General features: G+C 50.3%; 8 protein-coding genes across 8 annotated transcripts; 3 read left to right on the plus strand and 5 right to left on the minus strand.

Annotated features, from left to right (window-relative positions):
* Positions 1-139: 139 nt before the first annotated feature.
* On the plus strand, positions 140-727 carry BC939DRAFT_407325 (uncharacterized protein). The gene is made up of 2 exons (XM_051552869.1): positions 140-209; positions 306-727. Exons 1-2 carry the CDS (start codon positions 174-176, stop codon positions 714-716), a joined length of 447 nt encoding a protein of 148 aa, XP_051415926.1. The 5' UTR covers positions 140-173; the 3' UTR covers positions 717-727.
* A 142-nt stretch (positions 728-869) lies between these two features.
* BC939DRAFT_490163 (major facilitator superfamily domain-containing protein) lies at positions 870-4002 on the minus strand (the record flags this gene model as incomplete). The annotated part of the gene is made up of 5 exons (XM_051559443.1): positions 3599-4002; positions 3156-3486; positions 2965-3017; positions 2025-2874; positions 870-1932 (listed from the first exon to the last, which is right to left on the minus strand). The coding sequence occupies exons 1-5, from the start codon at positions 3837-3839 to the stop codon at positions 870-872; spliced, it is 2538 nt and encodes an 845-aa protein (XP_051415927.1). The 5' UTR covers positions 3840-4002.
* Positions 4003-4543: 541 nt separating this feature from the next.
* Positions 4544-5965, plus strand: BC939DRAFT_393133 (snare Sed5; the record flags this gene model as incomplete). Its single annotated transcript, XM_051552076.1, has 5 exons — positions 4544-4778; positions 4908-4954; positions 5059-5338; positions 5446-5701; positions 5809-5965. The coding sequence occupies 5 exons, from the start codon at positions 4544-4546 to the stop codon at positions 5963-5965; spliced, it is 975 nt and encodes a 324-aa protein (XP_051415928.1).
* Positions 5966-6036: 71 nt separating this feature from the next.
* BC939DRAFT_323461 (uncharacterized protein) lies at positions 6037-8011 on the minus strand. The gene has a single exon (XM_051551540.1). It carries the CDS (start codon positions 7772-7774, stop codon positions 6329-6331), a length of 1446 nt encoding a protein of 481 aa, XP_051415929.1. The 5' UTR covers positions 7775-8011; the 3' UTR covers positions 6037-6328.
* Positions 8012-8018: 7 nt separating this feature from the next.
* Positions 8019-9509, minus strand: BC939DRAFT_440836 (uncharacterized protein). The gene is made up of 4 exons (XM_051554134.1): positions 8966-9509; positions 8762-8858; positions 8532-8628; positions 8019-8434 (listed from the first exon to the last, which is right to left on the minus strand). The coding sequence occupies exons 1-4, from the start codon at positions 9280-9282 to the stop codon at positions 8121-8123; spliced, it is 825 nt and encodes a 274-aa protein (XP_051415930.1). The 5' UTR covers positions 9283-9509; the 3' UTR covers positions 8019-8120.
* Positions 9510-12767: 3258 nt separating this feature from the next.
* On the minus strand, positions 12768-13716 carry BC939DRAFT_440842 (uncharacterized protein). The gene is made up of 3 exons (XM_051554135.1): positions 13469-13716; positions 13237-13356; positions 12768-13158 (listed from the first exon to the last, which is right to left on the minus strand). The coding sequence occupies exons 2-3, from the start codon at positions 13343-13345 to the stop codon at positions 12785-12787; spliced, it is 483 nt and encodes a 160-aa protein (XP_051415931.1). The 5' UTR covers positions 13346-13356; positions 13469-13716; the 3' UTR covers positions 12768-12784.
* Positions 13717-20208: 6492 nt separating this feature from the next.
* BC939DRAFT_499970 (uncharacterized protein) lies at positions 20209-21243 on the plus strand (the record flags this gene model as incomplete). Its single annotated transcript, XM_051559996.1, has 2 exons — positions 20209-20865; positions 20956-21243. 2 exons carry the CDS (start codon positions 20209-20211, stop codon positions 21241-21243), a joined length of 945 nt encoding a protein of 314 aa, XP_051415932.1.
* Positions 21244-21393: 150 nt separating this feature from the next.
* BC939DRAFT_393290 (3-oxo-5-alpha-steroid 4-dehydrogenase-domain-containing protein) lies at positions 21394-22603 on the minus strand (the record flags this gene model as incomplete). The annotated part of the gene is made up of 3 exons (XM_051552081.1): positions 21394-21934; positions 22144-22270; positions 22363-22603. The coding sequence occupies 3 exons, from the start codon at positions 22601-22603 to the stop codon at positions 21394-21396; spliced, it is 909 nt and encodes a 302-aa protein (XP_051415933.1).
* Between the last annotated feature and the right edge of the window lie 35 nt (positions 22604-22638).

Below are 22638 nucleotides of genomic sequence, written 5' to 3' on the forward strand. Positions count from 1 at the left end.
CCATCATCTGAACGAGACGCGAACAGGACGCGTGTCCTTTGTTTAAAGTTGGTCCTTTTTTTTCTCTCCGCCAAGTCGCCCTGCATTCGTATATAAATATGCTGCTTTCGCTTGCCCTGACTCTCCCACACACATTTTACTTTCCATTCCATCATATCAAGTTCCTCCTCAAAATGGCTACCATTATCATTGCTCCAGAATATGGTTATGTACGTATTTCTTACATTGCCAGCGTCTGAATCTCAATCATCTGAATTCATCTGAATTCATCGTCTAACGCATCACGTATTCCCCGTCCTATATAGACCGTTGCCGCCGCTATCGCCTCCACTATCCTCGTCACATATCTAGGTGTACGGGTCGGCAGCTATCGCAAGATCGCCAATGTCCCCTATCCGTTCCTCTACGCGGATGCAGCAGATTGCAAAGACGACCACCAGAAATATATCTTTAACTGCTATCAGCGCGTTCATCAAAACACCCTCGAGGGGTTTGCCAGCTATCTGATCATGCTCATGTTCGCCGGGATTCAATACCCTGTTGCGTCTGCCGCCCTGGGGTCTATCTGGTGCATCGGACGCATCCTTTACTCCATCGGCTACACCACCGGCGATCCTAAGAAGCGTCAACTCGGTGCCTTTGGGCATATTGGAGAGATTGGACTCCTGGTCTTGACAGGGAAGATCGCATATGACTTGATCATGTCCTCCGCATAGATACATCTTCAGAGTGTTCGTTTCTGGCGGATCGGCCAATGTCATTATTATTTTCAAAAAAAAAAATAAAAACTATCCTGGCTGCGCCCGGTAATACTGCCAATACGCCTTTTCTCAATTTTTTTTTTATTATTTTATCATACAGATATTTATCTAATGGTTATTGCGCCCTGCATTATTCAGGCTCAAGGGAGCTGCGCCCTTATCTCCCCCAGCCGTGGATGGCTCGGTCTCTCGCTCCAAGCCCGTATCAGGTTCATCATCATCGCCGTGGTCTGATTCCACCACCTGGCCATTCCAGTAGATGCGACCCTCTTCCCCTTCTCCAAAGGCGACCGGCCGAGGATTTCGACGGATTCGGAAGCTACTTGAGCTTCCACGCAGAGGGATATAAAGAATTGGATGCTGGCTCATACCGTAGCCCTCCATGCCTGACACGGTCCTGCTGCCTCCTCCTTCAATGTCCCATCGCCTGTCCGCTGCACCGAAGGCCAACGGCGATGAGGAAACAGATCCATAAAGAGGGCTAGAGGGATATTGATGTGATAGCGGACCTCCAAGCCTTGTCAACGCCTTATGCAACAATGGTCGGCTAAACCGCTTCTGAGGTCGATTATTCCGCGCCGTGGTTGGCGACATGACTGTTGATGTGGGAAGATTATGCTGCGCAGGGGATGCGTCAAGAGTAGACGAATTCCCTTGTCTACCGTTGTTTATGTGCTCGTCTTCTTCCCCCGTTTTCTTCTGCAACAATGGTGATCCTTCTCCCGCTGCAACGTTTACGCCATGGGTTTCTTCTCCTCGCCTCCGTCTTGGTGACCAGTCCGATTCTGATGCAGATGCCGGCATCTGAAGAACATTCAAGGCAGGCCGCCTCTTCTTTTTCATGTACGGGGATCGCCTGTGAGAAGTTGCTGGGGATTCCAGTGTTGCGGCCGGAGTAGAGACTGTTGACTGTGGAACAATGACCGGCACATCCACCTCGATCTCTGGCTGCTCCAACGCACCACCATCCCGATGATCGATACTCTTGAGCACGAATGCCACAACGATGCCGCAAAGGCCCATGGAGATAAAGAGCATCTCGACCGGTACAAAGCTATTGCCCACCACGCGAATCATGGCCACAATCGGCGGAATGACTGTCAATGAAATATTGAGGAAACTGGTGCTGATCCCGTATCCTTTTCCCAAATGAAGCTCGCTCGTCACCACACTAAAATAAAATGCAAAAAAAAAAAAAGTCAATACCTGTTCAATGCAATCAGTCACATTCAGGCTTAACCGCCATCAGACCATCAGACGTACCAGGCGATGGAAGGCCAAAGAGCCACGCCATACATTGTGTAGGCAACACCCAAGCACGAGAACCCGATAATCGGGTTCAACATCGTGAACCCCAATGTGGTATGCACAATCACCATGACGAACGCCGAGGCAATCAAGATGCTCGCACGCCTGCCATAGCGATCCACGATCAATCCAAATCCTGGCACCAAGATAGCACCAATGGTGTCAGGAATGCCCATGACCGCAGCCGCCTTCCGTGGTTTACCGTGATACCATTTGGACTGCAAAAAGTCGCTTGCAATATTGTTGAATGGGACTACGGTTCCGTAGAGCAGCACTGTGAGCACGCAGATCAGCCAGAAGGTTGATGGAAAGAATTTGAGATCACTCAACCATTGTTCCCACCATGACTCCTTCTTTTTCGTCTGATCCGTTATGATATAAAGCGACGGTCGTTTGCCGGATTTCCTGAGCCCAGGTGTGAATCGGATACTGTGAATGGATTCTGAGAAGTTGGAATCCTGGCGCAAGACTCCTGACAGGTGCTGAAGTATGGAGGACTGGGTTGGAGAGCGCAAGTGGGAAGACGAGAATGCCAAGTCATTATCGTGGGAGGACGAGGCATTAAAATAGGGTCCATTGCTCGCATCATTAGCGCCGATTGTCCTAGAGGCGCTTGAAAGTAAACGTGTATCCTCTAGGTCCTCTTTTGAGTACGACGCAGGTGTCCCGGACTCGCTGATTATCGAGACGAGAGTGATTGCCGAAAGAAACGAGGCCACACAGCTCAGGGTCCCGATCCAGACTGCTGTGGGGACACCCCACTCCTGTTCCACCCACGGAGTAACGATCGCATTCACAACGGAGCCTAGTGGCAACAATACGAACTGTAAGTTAGATTTGGATCAGGATATAGTGTATCGCGTAAGGAAAAGAATGTCGCTCTTGGTTCTCATACCGAATCTAGCCATGCAAAGGTTCAGTCCTAGTGCAAAGGCCAATTCCTGTCCTCTGCATAAGATTGTGCAGAAGGGAAAAAAAGAAAAAAAGGCATGCGGGAGGAGCCACAGGAAGGTCAGCATAAGATAGCATTTCAGCGTAGTCGGATAGACTGAAGCCAAAGAAGGATGGCTGCTATGGCCGCGCTACCTGAATTGTGTGGTTGTGATGCTCGCTTGCGCGACACCGCAACTCTCGCCTCCGATCCCAAAGATGGCACGTCCGACCAGCATCATCCAGATCTGACGAGTCTGCACGCCGATCGAAAATATGGCCTGGCCAATGCAGACACAGGCACTGAGTGCTACGAGGACCCTTTGGGGCCCGAACCTGTCGACCAGCGAACCAAATAAGAAAGGCAGAACTGTGTTGGGCAACGAATAGACACTGTAGAGGGTCGAGAGGAGGTACTGGTAGTCGTTGTATGGCATACCCAGATATTTCTGTAACTGCGTGTTGAGCGCGGCCGGATTGTCGTATGCTAGGGGACAGAGATTAGATAGGAATTTCTTTGTGAGCCGGGTAGAACTCTGATGCATGCCCTTGATAATGGCCCAATGCAGGTTCGTCAACCAAAGAACGCTTTGTAGTACCGAAGCAATTGCCAAAGAGGAGTAGACAGGCGAACAAGAGGATCCACCACCGCTTCGTTGTCTGGTCTTCTTTGAGCTTCTCAAGATGATCTGAGGGCAAGGACTCTAGGGTGAGCGGGGGTGTATCAAGGACATTGGATCGGGTGATGTATAATGGCGGGAAGGACTCGAGTTGTGTTGAATCGTCAGGGCGGTCGTTGGCCAGCGTGTTTTCATAAGTGGGCACGCGACGCAGGGCCATTTTGCGGTGCGGCGCTGTGCAGTGGAGGAGAAAAGGAGGTTGGGCAAGAGCCGGTAGGAGGGTGGGGGAGGAGGAATGGGTGAATGAGATGAATGAATTAAGAATGACAAAGATGTCAGAAGGTGAGGAATCTCTCCCTTTCTCACACCAATAAGGTTTTGAGTCCATGGCACCCGCATTCTTGCTCTGCTTTGATGTAATATCCAGCTGGAATGACGGACCCAATTTGGCATGGCCCTCCTGTGACCTGTCTGTTAAATAGGGGGTAAACCTTTGAGATGACGCAGAGGGTGGACTACGTGCTTAGACCATAGCGACAACCTGCAGCGAGTCTAGTCTGGCTGACGACAGATGGTTACAGATGACAAAGATCAACAAAAAGAAAGCGGGGCACATAGGGTATGGGTGGATATCCGGCCATCCTATCCCAGGGTGCATGGATCACACCAAACCTTACATTTGATCGGGAATGGCTATGTACCGAAATAAGTTTGGCCAATAATTGCTGAGGGGATGAAACTCACGTACACGGCTGTATGTACGTGTCTCTCTCCCCTAAAGAGCACAAACCCATCCATTCCGTTGCCGATCCCTCACATCTCGTCCTCCCCATCAACTGCATCACATCGTCCTCTATATACAATCCATCCAACATCAACGCACACACACACACACACACATTCACTTGGTTTTCTCATCACATCATGGACCGCTCTGCAGAGTTCTTCTCCACTGTCGAATCCCTGCGCTCCCGCGCACAACCTCACATCGCCTCCGACAAGCGACGGCTCCTCTCACCCATCGAACAGCAACAGGCGGCCGGTCTCACTGCGGGTGTGAATGCCTCCGCAAGGCCAAAGTCTGAGTTTACACTCATGGCATCGCTCATCAACAAGGACATCCACGCAGCTGCTGGCAAGCTGCAGAAACTTGCTCGCCGTAAGCATACCCTCGCTTCACCCGCTGCAGTCGGTTCTGTTCACTTTCACCCTCCCCCCCTCCTCCTTGCCCTCCCCTCCTATGGTTTCTTAACGCCCAATTTCTTTCGCATCTTTTGCTCAACAATAGTCGCCAAGCGCAAGACCCTCTTTGATGACAGGCCGGTCGAAATTAGTGTATGTACACTTCTCCTTGAGTCCTCAACCCCTCGGCTCATTCTTAGCATGGTTGTTAGACTTGTGAACTGACAGTTGTTACATAATACCGATTTGTTCTATAGGAACTCATCTATATCATCAAGCAGGACATTGCAAAGTTGAACAAACAGATTGCACATCTGCAAAGCTATCTCAAGGAGCAGAGTGCAAAGTCGACAAGTTCCGGCAAGCAGGCAGTGGAACACAATGCCAATGTGGTCGTCATGCTCCAGTCCAGGTTGGCGGCACAGACATCGGCCTTTAAGGATGTGCTCGAACTCCGGACTGAAAACATGAAGGCGACTAAAGATCGGCGGGAACAATTCATGTTTACGGCACAGCAGCAGGGCAGCACCTTTGCCAGTATGGAGAATGCACCTGCATTTCGTTTTTCTGTGTTATTGCCTGGTATCGTTGCAGAATGCTGACCTTTTTTTTTTTCCTCCTTGGCTTTGATTATTTGTGTTTAGGCGACTCTCCACTGTACAACCTTGATCGACGTCCGGCCTCAAGCACCAATCCGCCCAAGGATGTTCTCTCACTGGACCTATCAACGCCCTCACATAATCTTCAGCAGCAACAAGTGCAACTGGTGGACTCCAGCAATCAATATCTTGAGAGTCGATCAACAGCAATAGAGTCCATCGAATCCACGCTGCAGGAACTGGGAGGCATCTTTCAGCAGCTGGCACAGATGGTTTCGGAGCAAAGGGACATGGTTCAAAGGTACGAGACAAAAAAAAAAACTACAAGACAATCATATTCGTGAAACAGAATAGTTGTTCTAACTATCTGGACTCTTTCCTTCTCTCTCTCTTTCTCTCTTTTCATAGAATCGATGCCAATACGGACGATATCGAGTCGAATGTGACAGGGGCACAGACGGAGCTACTGAAGTACTATAGCTATGTCTCTTCGAATCGATGGCTCATGGTCAAGGTTTTTGCGGTGCTGATTTCGTCGGCAGTGACCCTGTCGGTACTGTCATAAGGCCGGAGAAAAACACATCCATCTCTTTTCAACTGCAATGCCTCGAAACGAAGGAGAAAAAAAAACGAATCGATTATATCATATTCCCTGTAGTCTAACCTCACGAAAACGAACGCACATAACACACATCAACCGCATATTGCAACGACCATGAAATAAAGATACGCACCTATAATGACCAATAGAATTGGGACAACAAAAATCAGCCCTGTGTTGCGCTGGATACCCCTGCGTCGAACTGGACCTTGTTTCATGAGGTCGATATGTGATGGATGGGCCATAACTCAACGGCTCGATTGTACCTGTACTACGAAAGACTTTATTGGCACCGATGCTAGTTCAAGATTCGATGCCGGTATTCATTCATCTCCTCCACTCGTCCTTGTCATACAAGCCGGCGTCAAGTCCTTGCCTCCCTTCTTCCTCGTCCGACATATCCTGGGGCTTCTCGCCCATCGTACCAGTCTGGGGACCGCCCGCAGCCTTCATCCTCAGCAACCTGGCAGCCTCCAGCATCTCCTGCTTGGCCTGCTCCATCTTCCGCACCATCGCCTGTCTCTCCTCATGAAGCGCCACAATCTCAGCTGCCATCAGTTGGACCATGCGGTGAGCCTCTGTCTCAGTCATGTTGAGGTTCTTGGCCGCATATCGCTTGGTCATGGCCTTGGCCGTCGACCTGGCTTTGGCATCCAGATCACTGACCGCTTTCGAGGCCTGTGTGTCCGCCTCCTGATCACTAGATGGCCCTGCTGTAGAGCCCGCAGCTGTTGAGGAGGGCACAGATGAGGAACGACCCTTGCTAGGTCGTGTGGGCTGAAGTGGAATAGGTACTGCTAGGACTGCTGGAATCATGTTGGGGTCCTTGCCCAGGAGAGAGGGCAGATCCAGAATGTGTCGAGCTTCATCTGAGGCCAAGAACGTACTCTTGTATCCCTGTGGGGGTCCTGCTTGTTGAAAATATTCGTCTGCTGTCCTGGCAATTTCCCCAGGGGTCGCCACTCCCGTCAAAGATGACGACGACGACGAAGATGAGGATGATGGCCGTGACAAGGTTTTTGGACCTGATGATGGTTTCTCTCCTCCGCTGTGGGTGCTCTTTGTGATAGGCGTAGATATGCCGGTGCTACTCGATGTGCGTTCATTAGGCACTGCTACATCCTTGACGGTCTCATCGTCCTTGACTGCTGCACTGTTTCTGAGCGATGCACACTCAATCAATTCCCTGTACAGCGGTCGAGATAGAGGCGAGGGCGAAGCTGGTCTGGAACTGGGCGATCCGTTTGCTGAGTTGGACGACCCAAGCAAAGGCGACGATCCAAGCGAAGGCGACGACGCCGCAGAAGTTGAGGACTCTAGTTCGAACCTCTTCCAAGACTCTTCCAGGTTTCTGAAGGCAATTCGACCTGGACTCTCGTCTCTGTCTCTGTTGCTTCTGCTGCTGGCGCTTCGACGCAATGGCTCTCTTAAACTGGGCTCAAAGTCCTCCCCGTCTAGCTGTCCGTGTTGCTGCTGCTGTGTTGGCTGCTGTTGTTGTTGTTGTTGTTGTTGTTGTTCGTCCGTTGGGGTCGTCTTGCGCTTGCCATAGCCGTCAGGAGGAGGGGTCGCGTGATAGGCGAGTACGCTAGCGAACCTCCTTGGGGAAGGAGAGGAGGATCTGGAGCGTAAGTGTGGAGAGTGGCGGCTTGGGGAGAGGGAGCGGATCGAGGACGATGAAGATGAAGGCGAGGCGGGTGAGGCCAAGTGCGGAGAAATGGACCGAGGCAAGTGTGAGAGGTTTGTTCTGACGTTGGAGAAGAGGGTGGGCTGCATTATCTAAGTTGCGAACGGTGGTTGTGGTGCACAGGTGCCTCTTTCTTTCTTTTTGTCGCTGCGGTAGCCTTATTCCTAGATACGCTGCTGCTGTTGTTGTTGCTGCTGTTGTTGTTGAGGAGGTCTTTGTGCCTGTCGGAGGAGTGAAGAGGAGCGATAAGTGGTTGAAGAGGAGGAGGAATGATTAAAGAGAAAGAAATTTTTTCTCTTCATATCGATTGCCCTTGTAAAATATAGCACCAGATTCATGTATACGTTCCATAAAAAGGAAATGCGGATTTATTATGTTTCTGATAGTCTATGGTACAAGGGGTGCTGTGTGGATATGCTCCTCTGTCATTTACAATTAGCAGCCAGCAGCCAAGATGGCGGCAATAGCCAAGAGGGCGGCCATCATGACGGAGGTGTACTGTAGGCTGTTTGCGCCTGCAGGCACAACAGCAGCACCACCAGCATTAGGATTGCCCCCTGCTGACCCTGATTCAGAAAGTCCAGATGAAGGCTGGGGAGCAGCGGTGGCGATAGAGGTCGAGGTCGAGGTGGTGTTGCTGCCGATAGGACTGCACTTGCCGTTACCAGCACAGACGGCGTTTGGAGGACAGCAGGTCTTGCCGTCTTCACACGAGGTGGGGTAGGTCTTAGGACAAGCACATTGTTGACCTGGTTTGATTGCAACCATCTCGATTGGTTAATATTGCTACTATAAAATAATTCCCCTAGCGCTCTCCCAAACAAAAAAAGGAACCTGATTACATACCATCGGCGGTGCAGCCGAAAAAGCAGCAATTATCTCCGCAACGCTGCTGATTCTGGGACTCGCAGCCGCAATGTCCGCTCAAGCTGCAGTTTGAGTACTAGTACAGGTGGCGGGGAGGGGGTTATTATTGAAATATGGAACACAGCGTATCTCCTGTTAGAAATGGTTGATGGTGATACGAAAATGGAGGAAAAGGACCGAGTTTTAAAATACACAAACAGATTACATACAGGACAGCAGTACTTGCCACCGCAGGTGTAGAGATATTCACGGTCGCAGCATCCTGCGGTGGAGCACAGCTGGTCGCCGGGGCAGCACTTGTTGTCCCTACGTTCCCAACGACATGTAAATGAGGATGTTAGAGTGCGAAGACTTTGCTGGCGAATCAGTCTATTCCCGATCGTAGAGGGTCTCGTTTTCAATTGGGTTCTTACGGGCAGCATCCATAGCCCGCAGGACAGTTACAGGCGCGCTTCTGGAGAGAGCTAGAGTTGCTAGCCACCATAGGAGGGAGGGCCTTGATGGCAGGCAAGACCGATGGATACCGACCCACGGCCAGGTTGCTGAGAGAGTTGTAACCCGAGTCTTTGAACTTTCCCAAAGCATGTGCTTCAGAACGGATGACGTAGCCATCAATGAGGCGATCCTGTTGCTGAGAAGGATTGGGGACAAGGGCGAATGTAACTGTGATGGCTAGGACGGCCAAGATGATGGCGGCCACGAAGGGACGCATTGTTATCCGGTGAGTCATTTTATCAAGAGTGCGTGGGTGAGTGTGGCCGTGTAGGTGTGAAGCGAGGTGGAGATGGAGACTAGCTGCACAGAATGAAGACAAAGGTAAACAGACGAAGGCAAATGTTGAAGAATGACAGAGGAATTAGAAGTGTTGCTGAAGAGAAGAAGAAAGAAAGCAGAAGAGGGCAAGAAAAATGGCGGGTGTTATATGTAGAAGAAGAAAGTGGACCTGGCCCGACGATGCATTCCATAGTTGCGGTGCAAACTGTTTCGGTTTAGCGTTTTAAGGTTGAAAACCAGGGGTAGCCTCAAGTAACCCCAATTAACAGGATATCACAAACCGAGGCGACCCCTTTTTTTGTGTCAGTTACACATTTTTACACAACCATGCCACTCTCACCGACTACATCGATCGCAAGGAACCAAACTGTTTGACACTCGACTGGCGGTCCTTGTCTGTCTCGTATAGCAGTTGCTGTACGTTCTAGGATACCAGAGGTAACGAAAAAAAACTTTCGCATCGAGGAGTATCGTCTTCACGAACTTATTCCCGATTTATTGCTTAAAATTAGGCACCCTATTTTCTTGTTCGCATAACCGATAATTGAATGGATCTTATTATGTAAGTAGTCAAAAAAAAGCACCTTCCCCTTACAAAACGTTCCCATCCTGCACTGTTTACGAATAGTATTCTAAAACGGCTCACCCACGGATGACGCTGGTGCTCACAGAGCGATTTACACAGATCGAGACATCGTACCACCAGATATGTGCAAATAGCACTGAACGGAGGTTGTCTCAGTCTGATGTAGCACAGCAGCAACCCGTGCAAGGGCCCTGTTTCAGATTGTTTTCCGATACCCCGTCGAAGGTATTTTCCTGCACTGACAAGCTCACTGCTACCGGGGGTTCAAAGCTGTAGAACTCGACTAGTATCGTAGACCCCAATAGATCGTGGTATCAATGAGGCCGATCCATGAACAACAGCCGTAGAAAAAAAAAATGTGATCCTGTGGGTTTATGGGTAGACGATGAAAATTGTGTGTCTATATTCTCTGCCTTTCGCCTGTCGGAAAGTTTTATCCGCTGGTCTTCATCATCCTGTCTACCATTCAAATATGCTTCGACAGATACTTATCGACGCTTTCATTTTACTAATAGAAGCTTCCACCTATAGAACAACATCTGATGTTATACAATCGATAGACGCAGGAAAGGGTCGTATGGAACAAACTGAGTGCATTCAGGAATTCTTAAAAGCAACATGCCCTTGAGGACTTGGAATTTCTCGGGCAAGAGAGTAAAGCCCACGAGGCCCATGAGGTACGAGGCTGGTAGACGGTTGTCAACGGGATTCAGGAGATACAGGACCAAGCGCTAGCTGTCGATACCATTTGATACACCATGTATATTCATGTGTTTCTTTTTAGTCACAGATAGTGCGCTCGTTTACATATACAAAACAGACCGATTGTTAACAAAGACTGGTCTATCACTCTGCAGTATCAGCAGAAGGAAATATTAGAAAGTAAAAATGAGGTTGCTCAGAGATCACTATATTCTCGAGGCAACATCCTCGTCCGGACGACCTCAACGTGTCGCTTATGAAGAGGACTGACCAAGGAAGGCTTCCAGAAGCTAGTAGCACGACGTTTTGAGACGTTTATTCAAATTACAACGGATGGCGACAACCACCACACTATGACCGAAAGCCTTGAGTAAGAGGAAACTGAGGCACAAGAATCTTCAGTGTCTGCTTTGATTAAGAGAGGGTTTGCTCATTTGACTTGCGACTACGCTTGTTGATTTTGTGTAAACTACCCTTTCCCATCGAATGTTTGAATTCCCAGGTGCTGACACAATGAGCCTCGTTCACGACTATTGCTTCCAGTCGCTGTTTCCATTAATACTTGCTCTAAAGCTGTGTAAGGCAATTGTTCTCAAAGATGATATCAGATGTCATGAAAACAGCCCTATACGTTCGACTAGCCAATTGATCGAGCATGTCGGGTCCAATGCCTGTGTCGCTCTCAAGGAATATGCTACTAATACTCAAGTAATTGAAGTTTCTGACGCTGCTCTTGCATTAAAACCTTTAGTGGAGAGGGAATGACAATAATGCGATCACTCCAGAGCATCGAAGGAAGGAAGAGAACAAGTTGGTAGGGATAGGCAACATAGTCATGAGAATGAAAGGAGGTGAAGTAGGTGAGGAGATGCAAGGAATGATGCGGTGTGATGATGTGCTTCTACAATAGAGATGAAGAAATAACGCGTCGATTCAGGAACAGGCAGTACCACTAAAATTTTACTGATAACAAGCTAGAAACCTTGACGCGTCTGAAAGCTGTGCTTTTTGTATTCCCAAGGCTGAATCTATATTTGCAAAGTACTCAAGACCATCCATCGCCATGGCACTTTTTTCTCGAGTATATTTTGTCTATCTCTTTTCTTCGTTGACTCGTCTCGTTTTCCTACCCCATCTCCCCCTCCTAGCTCTCTCCCTCCATACAGCCCCTCTATTTTATTACGCCGCGACATCTCTTACTCACATCAGCCCTCAGACAAGTGATATAAAACATCATGTCGGTAAGTGAGAGCAGCTACCACGATGTCTTTCGTGTTTACGCCTTTTGAATTTGATTGGAAAAGGCATATACGCCACAGTACCAAGCACCTTTTGCTTCTGCTTCTACCGCTTAGAATGTCTATTGGAGCACCCTTCTCGTCGATGAAGGCAGCGTCAACCGCCAGGAAGTACCTTGTGAAACGCGCCCTAACCTCTCAGGAACGGGTGCGGACGAACTTCTGCCGTTTGGTAACACCCTAGGGCTACGTTGTCTGCAGTGCCGCAGAGATCTTCATAAGACTAGCCCTGAGCCCTTGCCAGGGTATATGCGGCCGATGGAGCGGTACGGTGTGCTGATTCTCTCATGGATCTCAGAGGAGGATGCAAAAAGGCAATACAGTCTAGATGAGTTGGATGTTCAGGAACTGGAACCCAATATTGCCCTCGATAATGCCAGCGGTATAGATGGCACGGTCCAAGTCGTGAGCGAAGCTCAAGTCCTCCTCGTGGCCAGGAGCAAATGGGGAGGCGATTGTGGCATCCGCAGGCTGCAGCAGTGTAAACATTACAACCCACTGTACGAAAACGATAGGACCCGGATCGTTAGATCCCTTCTGTGCGACAGGGGAATCTACCTTCCTCCTCACTTCGCGCTCAACGACGCGTACATCGGGGGTGGCATTGGACATCCCATGGACGCTGTGAGGAGGATCGTGTGCTTTGTGCGCAAACATCATGGACTATCTGTGCCGCATGTTGAGTAGCTTCATACAATATCAATAAACAATGGACCTTTGCCCTGAATCGCCAGGCTCCTATCGAATAATGTCATAGGCGCCTGCTGCAGGATAGTTTAAAAAGACCAGTTGTTCCACGCGTCCATTGAGTTGTAAACCAGACCCAACGCGCAAACACAGAAGTACGAAACATGAGTTCAATGACGGTTGTTTTATTGTTGGGTTATTACTATCATTGCAGTGTCTTCAACGGAATGTACTGAAGGATGGCTTGTTAGGAGTGGCATTAGAAGTATTGGCGCCGAAGCCGCCACCCCCAGCTTGACCTTGGGGCTGCTGTCCAAACCCACCGCTGCCAACAGCAGCACCAAAGCCGCCCTGACCACTTCCAAATCCGCCGCCGCTACTAGAGCCGAAGCCTCCTGCACTGCTACCACCGAAGGATCCAAATCCAGACGAGGTATTATTGGCTCCTCCAAAACCGGTACTGGCCCCTCCAAAACCTCCAGAGCTTTGGTCGTTGTCACCAAACCCACCGCCAGCTCCAAAGACTGACGCTCCACCATTACCACCACCAAAGCCTCCTCTATTGACAAAAATGAAGTAAGGTATGAGTATTAAGAACAAATGCGTCCAAAACTTAAAAGGATATCAAACAACTTACCCTGCGCCAAAGGCGCTGCCTCCGCTGCCAGCATCACCGAATCCGCCGCCTTGGCTAGCCTGCTGATCAAGGACATTGGTGCTAGTACTGGCCAAAGCAGCGAACGCATTCGTACCAGTACTATAAACACATCACGCACAGCAGTAAAACAGTTAGCTTTAAAAATAAAAAATACAAAATACAAAATACAAAATACAAAAGAGCAACTGCACACATTGAACATATATCTTACCTTGCAAATGATCCAAAATTGGACTGCGTTGCAAAGGACGTGGGCTGCGCTTTGGTAAGCCCTGTACCAATCTGTGATGGCTGCCCAAAGGCTGTCTGGCCAAAGCCCGCGCCTGCGCCAATCTGCGATGGTTGTCCAAAGGCTGTCTGGCCAAAGCCCGTGCCTGCTCCAAGCTGCGATGGCTGTCCAAAGGCTGTCTGGCCAAAGCCCGTACCTGCTCCAAGCTGCGAGGCTTGTCCAAATGCCGTTCCTGATCCCAGCTGCGAAGTCTGGCCGAATGCAGCTCCCCCACCCAATGGAGAAGACTGTCCAAACGCTGTGGTACCCCCAAGTGTTGCGGGTTGGCCAAAGGTTGAGCCACCGCTACCCAGCTGAGACGACTGACCGAATGTAGTTCCTGACCCAAGGCTGGACGCCTGACCAAATCCAGATGTAGTCCCACTGCCCAACGTCGCTGTTTGACCAAAACCAGACGCAGCTCCGCTGCCAAGAGTCGATGTTTGGCCAAATCCTGTGGAAGCGCCACTACCCAACGTCGAAGTTTGACCGAATCCGGACCCAGTAGTTGCAGTGCTCCCTGGCTGAGAGGTCTGCCCGAACCCACTTCCCAATGTCGAGGTCTGTCCAAAGCCCGTAGCGCCACTGCTGACCTGAGTTGTCTGTCCAAATGCTGATGTTTCTGATCCGAGCTTTGCTGTTTGTCCAAATCCACTACTACCGGAACCCCATGCTGTTGGCGCAGATGTCTGCGTCGCAAATGGTGATGCAGTGCTGACAGGTGTCGATGTTGCTGGTAGAGCAGAGCCCAAGGTGCCGGCCATACCCCAGCCGCTCGAGGGTGCAGAGGTGTGGCTCACAGATTCCCAAGAGGAGGTCGAGCTCGTGCCCCATGCACTAGAACTGGGTTTGGACTCTGCCTTGGATGAAGCATCGCCACCCAAAGACAGGTTAAAAGAGTCGAGACCGCCTGAGTTCTCCTTGACAGAGGACTTTCCAAAACCGGTTACTTGTGAAGGTGCTGCGTTTCGACCGCGAATGACTGGAGAACTGTCATTATCGGAGAGATTATTATCGGCTTCATCATCTGTCGTGTTAGAATCCAAAGAATCCCTAGACTCCTTGCGATGGCGTGGCGGCTTGACAAAGGGTAAATCAACACCAGTTGGTAGAGCTTTAGCACCGGTGGCAGATCCGAATGCAGGGGCAGATCCAAAAGTGAGAGCCGAGCCAAAGGTAGGGACCGAACTGAGTGATGAAGTTGACGCAAAGGTCGGAGGAGCGCCTGCTGTAGATTCCGAAGCAGAGCTCACTAGAGAAGTCACTCCATCATCCTTCTTGGAGCTACTAGCACCCAGACCAACCTTGGAAAAGCCCAAGTCAGATTCCTCGAGTGAGGGAGACTTGTTGACAAGGCTGAAGGATTCACCGGACGACGTGGACGATCCGCTCTTTCCTTTGGATGAAGTGGCACCAGGAATTTGCACCGCGGTCAATGCCGACTCTTTGTCGCTATCATCCGCCTCCTCATCTCCTTGCTCCTGTTCCTGCTCATTCTGGTCAGAGTCATACTCTTTTCCATCACCATCTGTGACACTTCCCGTCTCTTCCTCATCATCTCCTGCCTGATCTTCAGATCCAGCCTCATCACGATAGGTGTCCTTGTCATACTCTTCTTCTGAATACGCCTCATCTTCCTGCTCGGCCGTATCCTTCGCCTCGGCATCACTGTCCACAAGCTTCGTCTCTCGAGATACCTGAGTTGTGGATGTAGTTGCAGGTAGAGCAACGGTCATAGGCTGTGCTTCTTCCTTAGCTGGAGTGCTTTCTTTGGGCGCGGAGGAAGCAAAAGCATGAGCTGAGGAGCTGGATGGCTTGCCGAAAGAGAATGATGTTGTAGATCCAAACGTATTTGTGCCACTGGGGGTGCCAAAGGATGGTTGCAGTTTCGCGCCATCTGCTGCCTCCTTTGCCTCCTTCGCCGCCTTGCTGGCAGCAGCTGCGAAGAAGGAAAATCCTGAGCTGGAGGTAGTCGTCGTGGTTGGGGTACCCGATGTAGGCGGAGCAGTCGCTGGGAATTGGAATCCTGGTGCTGCCCAAGCACTTTTGGCAGGCTGTTCTTTGGTCTCCAGCTTGGCGGGTACTTGACTCTCTTCCTGTTTGCTCTCATCCTCTGCTTCATCCTCTCCTTCATCCTCCCCTTCATCTTCCCCTTCATCCTCTCTTTCATCCTCTCCTTCATCCTCTCCTTCATCCTCTCCTTCATCCTCATGATCGTAGTCGCGTTGGTCGGTATCCGATCCCCAGGTCTCAGGCTCGGAGCCCTCTTCAACCTCGTACTCATGACCATTATGCACATAACGCACCCGACGACCATGGGAATCCTGCTGCTCATTTTCCTCTTCGTACTCATCTTCCTCATATCCTTCCTCCTCATAATCTTCTTCGTCGCCCTCCTTCTCTTCATACTGGCCGTCCTGTTCGTCCTGCTCGTCCTGCTCGTCCTGCTCCTTCTGATCTGGTTCTTGTGGAACAGGCTTCGCAAAACTGAATACTGGAACAGGTGCAGATTGAACGGTGTTTAATGTAGATGGAGTTCCAGTTTTAGGGACCTGGAACCCAGTAAAGGCTTTCGGCTCTTCAGTATTTGCCTTGAGGGAGGACCAAGCTGCAGCTGGAGCAGCAGCAGCAGCCGAGGCGGACGACGTGTCTGGCTTTGGAAGTTGAAATCCGGTAAAGGCTGGGGGTTTGGCGCTTGCAGCTGGTGACGATCCAAACGAAAGAGGGGATGTAGTACTGGTACCAGATAAAGGCTTTGGTGCCAGAGAGGACACCATCCCAAACGTCGATGAAGAAGTAGGTCCGAATCCAGGGACTGGACCTGACCTGGAGCTTGGTGCAGGAGACACTCCAAATGTAGGCGAGGGCTTAGGCGAGCCGAACGACGGAGCAGTCAATCCAGGAGAGGCGGCAACTCCAAATGACGCAGACGCTGTGGTTCCGAAGGCCGGCGCTGGTGATGGCGATGCAAGTCCAGGCGCGATCTTGGTGAACGAAGTAGCGGGATTTGCTGCTGCTAGCGACGTGGGTGCCATTGGTGATGTCTCGTTCTGCGATGGAATGACGGCTGAAAGTCGTTTCTTAGCCTCTGCGCGTCGTGGCTCTGATGCTGGGACAAATTCCGTTGCAGCTGTATTAGGCAAGGCCGACAGCGGCTCGCCAAGAGAATTTTGAGTCAGTGTGCTTGAAAGGGGTTTAGAACGTGGATTGCTCGTAAAAACGCGCCTGAGTTGGCGAGCGAGCTCTTCCTTGGCCTGCGTCGCGGGTCGCTGCTGAACAGGGGCTGAGAATGACTCCGATAGACGGACACTCCTTCGGGTCTTCGTCGCAACCTGCTGCTTTGCAGGTGCCTCCGTTGTCCGGTCCACTGTCGGGTTGAGATTCGCGGAGATGGCCAAACGATCAAGCTCGCTCGAGAGTCCATCCAAGTCAGCTTGCCTTTGAATAAGAGTACTGCTGATGTTTCGAATAGCGCGACGAATACTGTCCAAAGTGGGGCCTTCGGGATCGTGACCCTGGCGCATCCTGGTCGCTCTTAGATTCAAACTTTCCACATAGTCCTCCAATTCTCGCAAGCGATTATCTACGTTCTAAAGACCAAGATACAATAAAGCATGATATAATCAACATTCGCACCATGATAGAAAGTAAACATAGCTGCGATTCTTATTATAATTGCCAGTAGTAGCCGCACTTACCTCAAACGATGCCTTCATCTGCTTCTGCTGGCTGAGCTGGGCGGGATTCAGTTCACTGGACAGGACCATTTCACGCAGATTTGGGTCTTGACGAGCCTTGAGCAAGCGCCCAATTTCCTCTCGTTTTGTCGTTACTTTATGTAAAAAATGAAAGAGAATGTTAGGTTGCCAATCAAAAAGATTAATAATAACAGAGCAGCATTAGAGCAGCCGAAAACAAACCTTTGATGAGGTCAGTTCTTAGCTGGACGAAATCTGCGAGCACAGTCTCGGCCAATCCCTTTGTGTCCTTTGCAAACTTGATACGCTTCGTGGTAAGCATCAGGAAGTGATCCAGTTCCCCAAACACATGCTCACGTGCCTTCACCAGCTCCTGCGTCTCTCTAACATGGCTCTGCAGAGTCTTGAGCTCCTCTGTCATGGCGAAATATGTGTTTTCGAGTTGTCTAGAAAGTGCGTCCATGGCTGCACTGGCTTTGGGGATGGGTGCAGATGTTTCATCTTCCTCGATCTTCTTGTGGCTGATCGTGAGCGGTTCCTCTGCTTCCTGGAGCATTTTTTGCACAACACTTGACTGTTGCTGCTGCTTGGGCAAAACAGCTCTGTTTTGTTGAAACGATGGATTCGGGGTCACGACAGGATTTGGAGGAGCGGCGGACATGCTGGCTGTGTTTGAAAACAATCCTGGAGCGGCGCCAAAGGCCACTTTCGCCGCTGGTTGCGACTTTACCTGCGGCGTCGGTGCAATGGTTGGAGCTGCAGTTGATGACGCCTTGAGTCCCGTCGCCGCTGTCATAAAGGGCGAGGGTGTCAATGCTGGCGGTGTTGCCTTCGCGGGCGAGGCAAGGGTAGGAGCAACCTTGGCGCTAGGGAGGGCTGATGGGATACTCGCTGCAACTTTGGGCTTCGCACCACTCTGGGGCAATGCGCGTGCCTTCACCATGGCAGGACATGGTCGACCGTCCTTTGCTGTCTGCAGGTTGAGGAGGTGATAGGCGGCCAGATTTCCGAAATTATTGTAAATGTAAACGATCGGAGTTGGCTGGATCTCGGGCCCATCGTCGTCAAGCGGCGGTAGTGTCGCTGTTGAAGTCAAATCCAGTGCTGTCCCCACACATAGGGCTTCAGTGTCCACTCCAGGAACAATTGGTCGATACGTGTCGTCGAGATCCCACTTCTCCCAGCTTCCGTCCGCAGATCTTCCAATGATACCAGCGTCTGACGATGGCGAACTTGTGACAGTAATCAACTCTTTGATGTTGCCTCCCCTGTTTAAAATTCAAAATGCAAGGCCGACCGGTAAGGGTCAATTCAGGTGTTCAAGTAGAGACCTAAACAATGCGCCTGATTATGGTCAAGTACACGGGCACTTACCACGACTTCAAAGAGGGTGTCATATAGTACGTCGTGCCTGCCTCGTCACTCGGCATTGGGAAACACATTTCACCGAAGCTGGAGTACTTGGGTTGAGCTGGATTTTCTTTTGAAATAAGACAAACGTTGAACTCGAACAAAGTCTCTCCATTCTCGGGTGGCGGGCAGTAAACCACGATGAATATGGCTGTTTCAATCCAGTTGATGGCGACAACTATTTTATGTACCAAGCATACAAGTAAGAGTGAAGTCAGCATCAAGACTTGAGAAGCTCGAGAGAATAGTATAGAGGCACCCTTTGCATACTCCAGCCTACCATGATGATTTATGTTGTCTGGATTTGCCTGGTGCTCCTTCTTTATGACTCCTTCGGGGTCGATCTGGTGGAGGGTTCCCTGTTCTGTTCCGCACATGATCTGCTTTCCCTTGGCAGACCATGCTATGGCTGTGTACTTGGCCTTGTCGAGAGTGACCGTGTTGGCTGCGTCCATGTTCATCATTTTTATCACGCCTTCCTCAAGCAAGACCGCTGCAAGTCCGTTCCTTTCGACAGCAGGGTTGGGTCGAATATCCAAGATTTCACTTCCCACAGAAACTTTCTTGTCAGGCTTAGCACTCTTGGGCTAAGATGTTCAAGCAATTCAACGAGTTAGATGAGATCAGCGCCTCACATTAAAAGTCAACAAAACGACATAACCTTCTTGCATGACACACCACTGAGGTTTGGACATACGTTGGCAAGGAGATTAGCGACGCTGTACATATGAATATATCCGCCTTGCAAGGCCAATACCACAGTGAGCTCATCTGCCGAGAGCCGGATGATTCGAAGGGCATCTTCGGGAATGTCGACCTTGGTCTTGGCCTTGAACTTGTTCTCCGCGTCTGCTTGACCGTCTTCAAATGCTGATCTGAGTGCATCAAGAGTGTCGAAGACAAATCCTAACAAATATGAAGGAAAGAGCGTGAGCATGTTATAGCGTTTAACCAAGTCAAATAGAGTAAGGGGGACAGCGTAGTCGAATACCGCAGCGCCTTACCATCACTGCTGCCGGCGACAAAGTAGCCATAAGTGTTGGAGACAACAAGGAGGTTGGTGTTGGCTGCTGCACCAGGTACCACAGGATTCTCTCTGAGGTTCAAAGTGACGCCGGTCTTGAACTCGCGATATTGGACATCCTGTTGGCACCATCACGTTGAGGGCAGGCAAGCAAGCAAGAGTCATCCGTCAATAGTCTGGTTCTGGTGCTCCGAGTACTCCATAAGCCGATAAAGACACGCGCACTTACCTCGTTTTGTTTGAAGTCAATTTGCTCGACAATCAGGTTAGCCGCCATGGTGACACCAGCACGCGTGCAATGGCGGTAGTTCGGTGATCAGCTAAAAAGAAACACTCAGGCTGAGGGAGAAGAGTTCTTCCTGAATGAGCGTATAGGAGGAAAGGAAAGAAGGACGAAGAGTAGCGAGACAGCACGAAACAACATATGCTCAGAGGGGCAAAGCCTCGCATTGAGATGAAAGCAGTCGCAAAAACAGCGCCCGCATTTTATTCTTATTAGGTCGCCACAGTAGCAAAGAACACAACCAACCCTTCTTGTCTCCACCAGAACCATGGCCACCCAAGCACCTACTGCCCAGCCTGCACCCAAAAAGGTCATAATCATGACAGGGGGAAACGTCGGCATTGGCTTCGAGTGCTCGAAGCTGATCCTGTCGTCCCTGGACAATGTCCACCTTATCCTCGGCTGCCGCAACCCGCAACGTGGCGCCAAGGGCGTCAAATCCCTTGAATCCTTTGTCACCAACAGCAACACGGTCGAGTATCGTCCTCTCGACCTTGCTTCGTTTGCATCGGTTCGTCGTTTTGCAAACGACATTATATCTTCCTTCCCGCATGGCATCCATACCCTAATCCTGAACGCCGGCCTCATGGCCTTTACTCGTCAACTGACTGAGGACAACCACGAGATGAACATGCAAGTCAATCACCTTTCCCAGTTCCTGTTAACGCAACTACTGTTGCCCTCCCTACGAACTGGATCGAAGACATGGCCCGAGGAGCCATCTTGCGTCGTCTTTGTCTCGTCCACACTTCACAAGCCGGGCGTGGGCCGTGGGAAAGGCCCTTATCTGATCTTCGAAAATGTTGACGGCTCTCGCGAATTTGAGGGTATGATGATTTATCGCAACTCAAAATTGTGTCAGACCATCTGCATGCATGTTCTGGCTGCCTCCCTCAAGGATGATAACGCCATCACAGTGAACGCGGTAAGAGACATGGCCTTGCTGTAAATCGTGCTATAAATTGTGCTGTGGAACATTGAATTATCTATTTACGAATGAAACCGATATACACAGGTCTGTCCAGGATTCATTCCCACAACAGATTTGAAGCGCGACTCTGGGCTTGCAACGCGTATCCTAATGGACAATGTGATCTCGAGGATCAGCGCTGCCTCGACTGTGCAGGAAGGAGGTGCGCGAGTGTTCAATGCCATGAATGGGGAAGGAAGAACCAAGAACGGCGCCTACTTAACCAAAGACGGGGACAATGAGTCGAGTGAAGAGAGCCGAGATCCTGAAAAGCAGAAGTTTTGGTGGAACTGGACTTGCAAGTCAGTCGGGCTCGATAACCTTTCCCAATAAAAAAAAATCGCTTTGTCCATGCATGTATTTTCAGCGTCTTCTTTATTTATGCTGTCGTCAGAGCTTTCGTCGAGCGAGCATGCAATCGAGTCTCGGGCACGAAAAAAAAAAAAAAAAAAATGGCGAAGGGCTTTTGCAAACGTGAGGGCTTTACGCGACCAAAGGGAACATGGCCTTGCGTCCCCGGGGATAATCTGAGAACTCTTTGCGGTATGTCTTGTGCTTCTTGACAGCCCAGATGTACATCTGGCCGACGGCAACAATAAAGAACAAGTGGGCGGACCAGGACATGGTTAGGATGGAGACCGCTAACCAGGACAGGGTCTCAAAAAAGTAGTTAGGGCACGACACCCAGTCAAAACCATAGCCGCGAGGAATCTTGCGGACACGGGTACCAGGAGGGCGGAGGTTACGCAGAGTGACGTGAGTGCTATAGTTGGACAGCTCGGCAAAAATGAAGAGGGCAATGCAGCCGTAGACAAGAGCATCGCTTCTCTCGGCGACCTTCGCGCCAGCGGCATTCCAGGGGCCATACACCCAGTAGGCGAGGTTGACTCCAGACAACAAATGGTAATGAGCACTGTTCTTGAAGACATTGCGGAAGGGCATTGTTCCGTGAGAGAAGCGATGGACAAAAACGGTCTCGTACTCGCGCTTCAAGAAGTGAACCATCACCATCCAGTAGGCCACACTATAGATAAGAGTAAAGACAGGTCGTAGATATGGTTGTGAGTAAAATGAATTTGCATTGATACTGATCAGTCAGGGTCATGACATTCGAGATATCGTGCTCCATGTCATAAATGCATGGATGCAGGATGTGATAAGAAGTACGAAAGAACACGCCACTTTAACGTGCAAGCTCCAAAATGATGGCGAACGATAGGCGAAAGGACGTACGTTTGCATCCAAGAGTGCTCGAAGGTCTGCCCGTAGAACAACGAAGGAAGGTAATAGATCAGAGGGTGGATCAACAAGGGACCACCGTACTCGATCAAGAAGACAGTACGCCAGCTAATCTGAGGACCTGGATGACAATTAAAACAGCTCTCTGTTAGCGAACAACGATAGGATAGAGTCAAGAGACGCGTTCTTGTTGGGTAAAGAATGCCAAGTTACCAAGGTCCTTGAAAGTGACAGAGTCGCCGTCCTTGATGCCATAGTCAGCGAGGGTCTTGCCAGACTCGAGCGCGGCCTTCTCAACGGTCAGGCGCTGGCGGTCGGGGTACAGCTGGGGAAATTTCTTTTCGATAGCAGCCTGGACCTCTTCGACACGGACATCGGCAGGTGAGCCGGTGAGGTCGAGAGTGATGGGGAACTTGCGCGACTTTGCGGATCGGGGGGTGATGACTAGTTTCATACTGATGGCAGCCGAGTAGGGGATGACTTTGTGCG

Source organism: Gamsiella multidivaricata (genome assembly GCF_025024155.1).
Source record: "Gamsiella multidivaricata strain RSA 2152 chromosome Unknown BC939scaffold_9, whole genome shotgun sequence".
NCBI lineage: Eukaryota > Fungi > Mortierellomycota > Mortierellomycetes > Mortierellales > Mortierellaceae > Gamsiella > Gamsiella multidivaricata.